The sequence below is a fragment of the Eupeodes corollae genome, chromosome 1 (genome assembly GCF_945859685.1).
Source record: "Eupeodes corollae chromosome 1, idEupCoro1.1, whole genome shotgun sequence".
Lineage (NCBI taxonomy): Eukaryota > Metazoa > Arthropoda > Insecta > Diptera > Syrphidae > Eupeodes > Eupeodes corollae.
Genome location: NC_079147.1, coordinates 78,267,403 through 78,279,010, shown reverse-complemented (window position 1 = coordinate 78,279,010; position 11,608 = coordinate 78,267,403). Strand labels below are relative to the sequence as shown.

The 11,608-nt window shown below is 37.3% G+C and overlaps 2 protein-coding genes and 1 non-coding gene across 3 annotated transcripts; 1 reads left to right on the top strand and 2 right to left on the bottom strand.

The window, feature by feature from the left end:
• Positions 1–4,997: 4,997 nt before the first annotated feature.
• Trnak-cuu (transfer RNA lysine (anticodon CUU)) lies at positions 4,998–5,070 on the bottom strand. The gene has a single exon. It is a non-coding gene; the product is annotated as a tRNA-Lys (tRNA).
• Positions 5,071–6,816: 1,746 nt separating this feature from the next.
• On the top strand, positions 6,817–8,948 carry LOC129942619 (uncharacterized). Its single transcript, XM_056051633.1, has 3 exons — positions 6,817–6,980; positions 7,044–7,163; positions 7,248–8,948. Exons 1-3 carry the CDS (start codon positions 6,931–6,933, stop codon positions 8,767–8,769), a joined length of 1,692 nt encoding a protein of 563 aa, XP_055907608.1. The 5' UTR covers positions 6,817–6,930; the 3' UTR covers positions 8,770–8,948.
• Positions 8,903–10,093, bottom strand: LOC129942620 (RNA-binding motif protein, X-linked 2). Its single transcript, XM_056051634.1, has 3 exons — positions 9,958–10,093; positions 9,609–9,891; positions 8,903–9,540 (listed from the first exon to the last, which is right to left on the bottom strand). Exons 1-3 carry the CDS (start codon positions 9,969–9,971, stop codon positions 9,019–9,021), a joined length of 819 nt encoding a protein of 272 aa, XP_055907609.1. The 5' UTR covers positions 9,972–10,093; the 3' UTR covers positions 8,903–9,018.
• Between the last annotated feature and the right edge of the window lie 1,515 nt (positions 10,094–11,608).

Below are 11,608 nucleotides of genomic sequence, written 5' to 3'. Positions count from 1 at the left end.
TCTTGCAATTGTGGCGATTATTGTGCTAACCATGGTTGTGAAAAACCATAAAGATCAGCTAAAATACAAATAAGGGATTTATGTACATAATTTAAAGTTAAACCACGGGTTCAGTCCTAAACTTAGGTTTAAATTTATTTATAAAAAGGCTTAATTCTGGACTTTTTTAGTAACAACTTAGCAAGAGTTAAGCAAACATCTATAAATAATCATTATAAGGGTATTCATATCCCCTTGAGTGCGCGTACAATATACAAAAAAATGCCCAGTTGTCATTTAGCACTGCAAACTTCATTTGAAGCAGCAGTCGCAGAGAAGTGGAGGCTCCACCACTTCAAGCAGAAGCCCACATGATACCGTTACCAAGCATAGCCCTGGAAGCCGATGATATATCATCACCCGATCTGTTTTAAAATGGTGGACCACCAGCTTTACAAAGAGTAATTTATGACATTATAGTGCTCAAATGAAAAAATAAAGAAATACCAGAAGAAAAAAGATACATAAGAAGGAGATGTCACAAGAAAGGAGATGTCAGAACACAAGAAAGGAGATGTCAAAAATATATACATAGGTATCACGTTTTTGAGTACCGCCTATAAGATACTCAAACTATCTAGTATAGTGGTATGCGCTTAAAATAACATCGAACAACTTCAGTGTTGCATTATCTAAACCAAATCAGCCACCGATTAGTTTTTCACATGGAAAATGTCTAAAATTTAATTTTCCAACTTACTATCGGTTTATAGAATTTAAGACCGCCTATGATAGCAAAGCCAGGATAGAACTATACATAGCCATGAGAATTCGGCATCCCAAATAAATTGACACGACTTTGTACGTTGATCATCAAGCCAAGTTAAAGAAGCCTGATTGCTATATAGACCAATCAAACTCTACAATAGTCTCCAGCAAGGAGATGGTTTGCCCTGCCTCCTCCTCAACCTGACGTAGGAGAAAAAATCCGTGATTTTGGCATGTCAATAAGAAGGTATATCGTTACCAGGTCTAGTGACATACTAGGTTTATTCCAAAGACCTTTGGGCAGAAAATTGTCTTTGAAATTTTGAAGAGGGGGGATTAAAATCTCTCAGAGAGGAAAAAACCAAAAAAGCAAGGAACGGTTTGTATACAAAATTGTCTATCACTCAGTCAAGGCGTAGCAGATGACGTTAATAGGTGGAATCAATTTAACGGGAGATTTTCTATGTTAATATGAATCAATTAGGAGTCCTTATCTAGTATGTCAATGAACTCTGACCTTCCTTAACCCATATATTAGAGGAAGGTCGATTCCAAAATGTTACAATCAAGACTTGTACGCAATTCTCATGGAAGCAGATACTTTGACAAAAGCTCGGTAGGGTGGTAGAGGTGGGGTGGATACTTATGAGTGAAGAACAACCAGCTCGGTAAGTTCTTTTTAATACATTTTATACACAGCTTTGCAGACCTTGCTTATGCTCGAGAGTTGGCAAAGACCAGCACACCAATAGTTCTGGTGTGCTGTTGGGATTAAGACAAAAAAATGGATGAGCAATGTAAGTTAATGAATGTATAATATCATTTTTAAACGTTGAAAGCCACTGCAAATTGTTTCAGTCCATCAGGATATTTGATTCATAGCTCAGTTATTTTAATTAGACATATACGACCAAGCCACCGCCATTTTGACAGATTGATTATTTTTCATTTCAAACACAAGCAAAAATTAGTTTATCTGGATGGTAATCAACATATAAGGCTTTTTATAAAACAAATTAAAATTTGTCATTCATTTATTCAGAAAAATATGTTAGATTACCACACTTGTAAGCAGGAAAACATGACCAAAAATGGCAACCCTATACCGAAAAGGTTGCTAACTGACCCAGAAAAAATAAAAAGAGGGAAAGAGAAAATAAGCATTTGTTTCCTTTGATCGCTGCTCCATAAGGGTTGGACACAACTTAACAGAACCTTTCGATGTTAAAAAAAAGGTTGAAAAGGTGATGGGCAGTTATGCAATTTTTTTAACATCGTGCTTGAAAGAATAGTGCAGAGCTCCCAGGTCAACACTAAAGGCACTATCTTTCAAAAGTCCGTTAAATTACTAGCATATGCTGGTGACATTGGCATTAATCGTAAGATCTTAGCGTTATGTTAATGGAGCTTTTGTGAGTATTGAGGCGGAGGCGGCATAAATTGGTTTAACGATTAATGAGGGCAAAACATAGTACATGCTGTACTCAAGAAAGGACCTACAACGCCGACGTCTTGGTCAAAATGTCACCATCGACAGACGTAACTTTGAGGTAGTCAAGGACCTAGGCTCTGCTATTTACGCTGAAAACAACACCAGCGCTGAGATCAAACAAAGCAATTGAGTTTTCAAGTCCTCTTTCGACGGACCAGTGTCGCTTTATAGGACCCTTATCATCCTGGTCCTGTTATACGGTGAAGAAGCATGACTATGACAAAAGCGGATGAAAGCACCTTGGGTGCTTCATGTGATTTACGATCCCGTTTGCATCGAAAGGAAGTTGAGGAGAAGATGGAACGACGAGCTGTACAGGCTGTACAGCGACATAGACTTAGCCAGAAGGGTAAAAATCCAACGACATTTTGATCTTTGGCTCTGTTGTGTATGGTCACTTTTAACACAATCTTTAGCTTCCTTTCTAAACAATAGAAATATAAAACGTTGTTTGAATAATCTGTGTCGCATTTATGTATGTTTGTTCAATACTGAAACCTTAAACAATACTGGAAAGTTTTCTCTTTTCTCTTACTAAATGTTCTTAATAATTGCATTTTTAAAAGTAAATCTTGTGCTCCATTGAACATTTCCGATGACAGGACAATCAGCATGTCATCAGATAATCCATCCGGTCATTGCAGTTTGGATTTTTCGAGCAGATCATAATCCTTTCATAAAATTTGACGTTTGTGTTGTATGTACGAAAATTCTTATAGTCTGCACCGCCCTCCCATAGTAAGTCCTCAAGTTGGTGCGACTCCAAATTATGAATTTTCCTTACTTAGAAAAATGGATTCACCCAAAACCTGTGTTTTCTTTTATCCTCTTGAATAGTTAGCTGTTGTAGTTCCTCCAGCTTCTTAAGTAGCAATAATTTTACTGTCAAAAAAGCAATTCGCGTTGTAGAAACGGTATTATCTTTGTGATGGGGTGTGCAATTGAAATACTTAAGCCACCGAATTCAGGATCTTTTTACTTCAATTACAAGAAGACATTTAGCATCGTTTTAATGGCCATCATTAAAAAGTGAATTTTTGATGGTTTATGTTGGAAAAAATGGCCGAAACTCCGAAGCTGGAGTTTTTGGGCACACAACATTTTCCAAAATGAAAGAAAGCGGTTTGCTCCATTTGTCATATGCTGAAGAACTTATCACAGGTGATGAAAAGTTGCCGTATATATTCATGGCAGATGATGCTTTCCCATTAAAAGAACATATAATGAAGCCGTATTCGGGTACACAATTATATCCGCAGGAGCTGAGTTTTAACTTAGCTCATCAATTGTACGTGTACAAAATGCTTTTGGTATTCTTGCTCACCGTTTCCAAGTTTTGCTAAAGCCCATTAACTTGCGACCCAAAAAAGCGACAAATATAGTCTTGGCTAGTTGTTTTCTCCACAAATTTTTAAAACGAAAGAATGGACCAGTTTATGAAGCTCTATTGTCTAACGAAGGTGTTTTGGTAGGTCTGTAACTTACCACATCAAGAATTGCTATGACCATCGCCAAAAACATCAGCAACGAATTATGCGCGTATATAAACTCAAATATATCAAACATTTACCTAATTCAATTTATTATTTTTTATTAAAAAAAAAAAAAAAAAAAAAAAGTGTAGATAACAAAACAGTCATTAGCAAAATTCTCTGTCTTCAAAAAGTTCCAATATGCTGGAACATTCGTCTTCTTTGTTTTGGGTTAATGAATCTTGAATATTGTTTTCTATTCGTTCTTGAGTTCTCAAGGAATTTTGATCTAAAATCAAAAGTTTTCTGGGAGCAACTTTTTGACTTCCTTGTTAGGTCAAATGGACATATTGTGGTAATGAACTGCATGGACGTGATGATGTCGAATGTGATGGTTCGATTAACGGTGATTGATGGTATTGTACCGCTGATGAACTGGACATAGGAGATATGGAAATGGGAGGCGATGGTGAAAAACGTTTGAACCTTTTTGTAGTTCTTGATCATGATGGCATTGATGGTGATATAATAGAATGCAATTGTTTAAGTACACCAAGAATGAGCATTTCTTCAATGCTTTTTTTTTGCATAAAACCTTTGGTCAGTATCTACTGTTGAGACGCTTTCGGAAGGCTCCTCTTGGTCTCGAAGAAAATTCAACTCTTAAAAATACCATAACGAGGGAATATAAACATCTTCTCCCCCAGCTCCAGCTTTTATGGAATCAGCTAATTTTTTAGCTCTGGACGAGACGGTAGCACGTTCTGATGTTAGTTATTTTGTTTTTAATTGTGGCCATGGTACCGTCAGGGTCAATTTCTTTATACTTCTCGAAATTAAATCCCATGCCGGGTTTTCTTCATTTTATTCCGATATTCGGTGCTTTTTATTTTCCAAATAGCTGGATGATTGTAAACTATTTGGAGGATTTCTTTTCAAATATTCGTGAAAAAGATCAACTTGCTTCAAATTAAAAAATTCGACTGACGCTGTTCAGTTCAGTTGTTCAATTGAGGAAGGAAGGTAAGGCAATGCCTTTGAGGTGGTGAACGTCCGTCCGCGTTAAATTGTGAGTTTTGTTTTTAGTAAACCGGCCTGATTTATGTTTTTGGCTGCTGGTGACGTTTACTTCCGGGAACAAGATCCCCCCCACATACTCTGTCCCTTTTTTCTGGTGTTACTCTTTTCTTTTCCAGATGTTCCTGCCACAGTATGGTAGTTTTACTGCCTCATCGACTTATCCTAATCCACGCTCTTCTCCCCTCCACAAACCAGCAACAAACTGGCGCCTAACATGGAGCTCGAACCCACGAGCTTGAGATTAAGAGTCTCATGCTCTACCGACTAAGCTAGCCGGGCTTTTTTGAATCAGTTTAGACAAGGTTTGACATATACTTATTGTTTTAGGTCCTTTGCATGAAATATGCCCACTTTCTATAGGTTTAGGTTTTCGAGCATATTTTAGGGACAGCTTGACGGACAAAAATTTTGCAGAATCGCTCAAAATAAATTTGTTTCTATATACCTCCTGTAAGGGCACATATCTGGTATTTTTAGTTCGGACGTTATATATTTTCATTTGCTTTTGAAATATTTTCACGAATGCATTGCAATCGGTTTTGTGGGGGAAGAATCAACAACTCGTTGTCGTCCATCGCGTTCAACTTGTTCGTAAGTTCATAACTTCTTCCGTGCATCATCATATTAGTACCAAATAAGGTATAATATGGGGATACACCAGTAGTACCATGAACTGCACTCCTTAACGCACACGCAATATTGCCAAGGTGCGTATTCTATTCTCTTTGATCGCGTTTAAGGTATGATCGGATAGCAGCTAACAACGAGCGGTTAACCCTTTCCGACGCATTCGATCGCGGTGAATAAAAAGTTGTTTTAAAATGTCTATATTTGGTAATAAGATTCTGAAACTCTTTTCCCACAAATTGTTTTCCATTATGAGAATGGATTATGTTTGGAATTCCAAACATATTAAAAACTTCTTCTTTCAAAAATGTTATCACTTTCGAGGACGTTGCTTTTCTTAAGGCTTTTTATAACACAAATTTGAACAAATGGTCTAAAACAACGAAAACATACACATTGCTTAGTTTTGACCTGGGATAAGGCCCTAAAAAGTCAATGTAGGAAATTTTTTCGAAAGGATGATTACTACAATAAAACGTTACGATAGGGGGACGGGTTACTTGATCTGACGCTTTACATTGCTTACACACACTACAGTTAGAAACATGTACGCGACCATGCACAGTCATATTAGACCAGTAAAAATATTGCCCAAAGAAACGAAGCATGCTCTAGCATCTCTTCTTCACCTATCTTCTTAAAAGCTTTTTTATAAACGTATTGACCTTCAATTTTTAAGTCGGGAAGTTCGTCTGGGTGATTATATATTTCCTCTATAAGATCTAGATATTCTTCGGATGGAATTCTACTGATTCCAAGTCGATCAACGGGGGCAAGATCCCCCCGTCCGACGAGCTGACGCCATGCACTGCAAGCAGGCCACGTCCCACGGAGCTCAACAATCCCACCTAACCTTTTCCAATTCTTTCTATCTCTATTTCCTACCTCATCCTAAACTTCCACTTTACCCACTTCCACACCTCCTCTAGCCACTCAACAAACTTCAAAATAATCTAAATCTTTTGATTTTTCTTCAACCAACCATTCAACTGTCAAATCGATTAAATGACAACGCCACACACAGGTTGATTTACATTTGATTTGATTCAGTTGACAATTAAATTGAATTGTGTATGGTGCGCTTTAAAAAAACACAATGGATTGAGGATGAGATTCCAGAAGAGAAACTTCAGTTGATTTAACTATTGCGGAGCCTCAGGGTAAGTATTTGGGCGGAAAAACAACTAAACTTGTGCATGCACCCTAGCTCTAGGTTGTATACAACAAATAAGTTGCTAGGACTATTATTAAACGTGCCTAATAGCAGTTAACCTTAATTCTGACAGTTCGTATATTTTGACAATAGACACCGTTATGACAAAAACAACAACAAATGAAATATAACGGATTTTTATCAATACCAAATTTTCATTTCATGTTCACATGTCCTTCTCGAAACCCCCTTTTTCATGTTTTTCATTGTAGTCGAATCAATTTTAAGTTATGCATTTTTAATAAATTATTTTTTAAATATAAAATAAAAAAAGGAAAAAATTAAATAATAAAATAATAATGGAACTTTCATCAGATAATATTGAAGAACTAGCAACTGTTTTGAATTCGTGAGTTATTTTGATTTTAATCTGAAACTCCTGATTTTGTTCGATGGCTGATTTGTTTTCCAGCGATGCATCCCATCAAGAGGATGTTTTTAGGTCCAAAACAGGCCTATTAACATTAGATGTTGATCGTGTTATCTCAGAAGCTCAGGATAGTTTGTTAAATTCTTCCTTGGAAGCTATAAGGTGAGGTTGGAAGCTAATTTGCTGAAATTTATTGCTTCCATCGGACATTCAAACAAACTCTTTTCTTTCTTTTTTTTTGCGTAGTTCTTGTGATGTTCCATGTTCATTTAATGATATCCTTGACGATATTTGTAAAATGAACAATAGCATAGAAATGCAGCAGGCTGCAGTTAACACCGTTGCGACTCCACATCATCAGCTGCCTCTAGAAACTACAGCTTATTATCATATGCCCGATCTAGAGATGCAGTCTGAAGATTACGCATCCGAGTGTAATTTGTCAAATCAAACTGATTTCCTACAACCACTGGGTCAGTGGTCAGAGTATCTTCCTTTGCCACCATCCTCCTTGAGCACAATTCAAGATATTCCACAGCTTGCTCCCATTCCAACTACAATACCCTCTCCGCCTCCAGTTCCAGTAGAGGCGCCACAAACCATAAGTTTTTCTAGTGACATTCCAATGGGAAGTGTTCATCCAAATGCCGAAGAAAAAACAGCGATTGTCGGTCCATCTGTGCAGTTTCTTAACGATTATCCAATGCCCTTAGGACTAACCACACAGCAAAACGAGATGCCTAATAGCAACTTGCACTTCACGCAGGTTCCGGAATGTAACATAAACTTTATGATGATTCCAGAGTCGTCGATGGCGATGCCGATGGGAGCTCCACACAAACGGATTGTCCAACAATCGCCACCATTCTTCGACTGGGCCAGAGTCGTCCCCCGGAGAACTTTCATCCAACCATCAGAAATTGTGGTACTCCGTCCACTGAGGACCAGAAAAGTGATGTCATCTCGTCCGAGTTTCGATTTGGCTTCGTATTTCGACACAAGCTCCATTTCAATTCCTATGATAAGAGAAAGACCACGATGCAGAACGTATCGGCGAAAGCAGAAGCTCTATACGATTCCAGGAGCTGATAATTTGGTATTCGAAGTTCACCTGCGCCCACCGGAACACGAAGAAATTGGCGATAGCAACAACAACAACGAAGACGGCAAAGAGCAATTGTATGCAGAAACTGAAATTCCCGAATTGGACAAGATTTTTAAACGCAAACGTCGCACGCTGAATACCCGTCGTGTTCCTGCAACTCAAGAATCCATCAAGGTGGCCCTAGAGGTGGTGGGGCCACAACCTGAATTTCAACCGATTGAGGTTGCGTCAAAGAAAATCGAAAAAATGTCACCATCTCCAAGTAGGGAACTAGAATCTCCTTCAGATGTTGACTCCGATGATGCTCCTCTGACAATTGTCAAGTCAATGAAATGTTCCAATTGTCAGAAGCTCTTCAAAACTTACCGATCACTGGCAATTCACTCAAAGCGATGCACAAATGTTGCTACCACTCCAGCAAACGCAAAGGAGTCTTCGCCAGAGTTATTGAGACTGCCTAGAACTACAAGTTGTAGGGTGTCTGTCCAGAGACGAAGTAGTAAAGAGAATATTGAATGTAAGTATCAAGATGGAGGAGAAAAAGGAGGAGGGGAGGATAAAGTGGCAACGAGACCGTTAACTCGATCGCAAACAAGAAATGCTCTCAAACGCAAAGCCACTTCTGAAGACGATGGTGGTGGTCCTCAGAAGCAAGCGAAATGATGTTTTGTTCTTTCTTTTCTCTACTTATAAATATTTAATTTAGTTAATTACCATTGATTTAATTTATTACAAAGGCTCTTATTATTGTTGTAATTTTTTCTATTTGAACTTTGAAGTAAATAAAGAAATTAAATTTCTTGAGCTACCAACTTAGTTCTTGGTTTTTATACCTTTGTTTGTTTTTGAAAATTTAACAACTTTAAATTAAAATAGTTACATTTTTTATGACATTTTATTAACAAAAAGAAATTATCGAGATCTACTTCGACGCCGTCGTTGATGATTGCTGCGGTCACGATCACGACTGCGACTACGGCTCCTGTGCCTATCGCGTCTGTCGTCACTTCTATTTCGATCACCTGATCTACCTTCATGGTGCTTTTTCGAAGGACTTCTGCTTCGGGGTCTTGTTTCTTCTCGGTCGGGTTTACTTTCTGAGGATGATTCATCTTCAGATGAACTCTCCTCCGAAGAGCTGGACTGTACTTGTTTTTTCTTTTTCTTAGATTTTTTCTCCTTTTTGGATTTCTTTTCTTTCTTTGATTTTTTCTTCTTCTCTTTTTTAACTTTAACTTTGGATTCTTTTCGTATTTCTGACACGGAACCTGAGTTCGTTCTATCACTTTCACGTTTAATGTTTTCTTCAGAAATTTGAGGTTTCGGTGCACATCCTTCCATGTACAAACGTCGAGTTTCTTCATCGGTTTTGTCGTTTTCCTTTGGTGGTTTATAGTCGGAAACATGATCCACTCGAAGTGATCTATTTAGGATCTTGTATAGAAAAATAAATACATAGATAAGTTGGTGGTTTATGGTGAACCCAAGCGCTTAAGTCTTACCTTGACTCCATTCAAATTATCCACAGCTAAGATTGTTGAACGTTGATCTTCGTAGCAGATAAAACAAAAACCTTTTGATTTGCCCGAGATTTTGTCACGGACAAGATTAATATTTACAATTTCTCCATATTGAGAGAAGACTGCAAGTATATCGCCTTCGCTTAGATCGAATGGCATTCCGCCAACAAAGACCCAGGCGGAATCTCGATACATATCGTGCCAAGATGATTTGCCACCGCGTTGCAAGTCGCGTTCGCTTAGTTTAAGGACGTTTTTCATATTTCTGAATGGAAGAATTAAATAAATTGTTGTAATAAATTTAGGAAATTTATTTTACATATATACTTACGTTAATGGATTCATTTTGATGGTTTTATTAATTTATTTATTTTGTGTGAATTGTAAACAAATCAAGAAAGAAAAATCTGTGCTATGAAATCTAACAACTGACAGCAAAAAAAAGAATGACGGTAGACTACCTGGCCTATTCACAATAGAAATGTGGCATTTTTAATAATATTTTGTAAATTATTAGGCCTACCCCCTGCTAAGAAACATAAGGTTGTTCAAGCATTTACTTTATTTAGAATTAATATAAAATTATATTCGCCTTAACTTAATAATTTATTTATTGTTTATGGGGAATTTTTACGAAATTTGGACTCATCAAAGGTACTATCCCAACTAACAAGTATTAATTAAGTTTCTATTAAGCCCAATTCTTGAAAATTGGGAAGCAATAACTTGTACAGAAACAATTTAAGGCTTTTGTATGCAAGTTAGCTTGTGGTTTTTTAAAAGCTATAAGAAAGTTTAAAAAAACACATACAATTCAGAAAAATGCATGAATTTATAGTACGGTCCATATAATTTAATGTTTGAAGATTATTTTATGCAAATGTTGACCTTGACTGCTCCTCAAATGGTCCATCCACTTAGCCAGTTTTGACATACTCTTTCCAACATTTTGACTGGTATCTCACGAATAAATGCTTCAATATTGTCTTCCAATGTGTCAATTGAAGCGGTCTTGTCTGTATAGACACATAACATAGCCCGACAAAAAATAGTCTAAATGCGTTAAATCACACGATCTAGGCAGCCAATTGACCGGTCCCGAAAGTAAAATAAAATGTTGACCGAACTCGCCTATCGATAAGTCCATTGTTGCGCGTGCTGTGTGGCATGTGGCACCGTTTTGTTGAAACCACATGTCATGTAAGTCAAGCTCTTGCATTTTGGGCAAACAAAAGTTGGATATCATCTCACGGTAGAGTAAACAGTTACTTTACGATTCACATCATCTTTGAAGAACTACGGTCCAATAATGCCACCAGCCCATAAACCGCACCAAACTGTGACTTCTTTTGGATTAGTGGTAGCTCTTGCAATACTTCTGGCTGATATTGACCCCAAAATCGACAATTCTGCTTATTTACGTACCCATTGAGCCAAAAATGAGCTCTTTGTCGCTGAACACAATTATTCGGTAAAAAAGTGAGTCTTCGGTCAACTTTCCAACTTTCCAACAGCCCACTTTTCAACAGCCCATTTGCTAAAAATTTTACGTTATTCGTTCGGCTTCAATTCTTGCACCAGCTATATTTCGAAAGGCATTTCACCTAAACTAAATCCTCCCACAAATTTTCCACGTTGTTCAGTAACAGAGACCCAATCGCTGAAAACGGCGCGGTGCCGAATCGATTGATGGTCGTCATCAACACAGGCCGATACAGCTTTTATTAATCAGAAAAACTTTGCTGGTATTGATGTTATTTCATTTTCATTTTTCTGGCATTTTAAAGTGTTTTTTCGTCTTTCATCAAAAGTTTTAGTTTGGTATTGAAATAATGAAAACAATTAGAAAACCGATTACGCATTTACAAAGAAATTAATCATATTTTCCAAATTATGACCACCAGAAACGTGGAAGAAAATTCGCATTGATTTAGGTTTCTGATCGGGATTTGTGAATTTCTGATTTGGTTTTCAAGATTAAG

Excerpts from the sequence above, each read along its gene's own strand:
- LOC129942619 (XM_056051633.1), top strand. The coding sequence starts at position 6,931 with ATGGAACTTTCATCAGATAATATTGAAGAACTAGCAACTGTTTTGAAT. Across the intron at positions 6,981-7,043 it reads CTAGCAACTGTTTTGAATTC|CGATGCATCCCATCAAGAGG; the intron begins GTGAGTTATTTT and ends TTTGTTTTCCAG. Across the intron at positions 7,164-7,247 it reads TCTTCCTTGGAAGCTATAAG|TTCTTGTGATGTTCCATGTT; the intron begins GTGAGGTTGGAA and ends TTTTTTGCGTAG.
- LOC129942620 (XM_056051634.1), bottom strand. Across the intron at positions 9,541-9,608 it reads ATAATTTGAATGGAGTCAAG|ATCCTAAATAGATCACTTCG; the intron begins GTAAGACTTAAG and ends TTTCTATACAAG.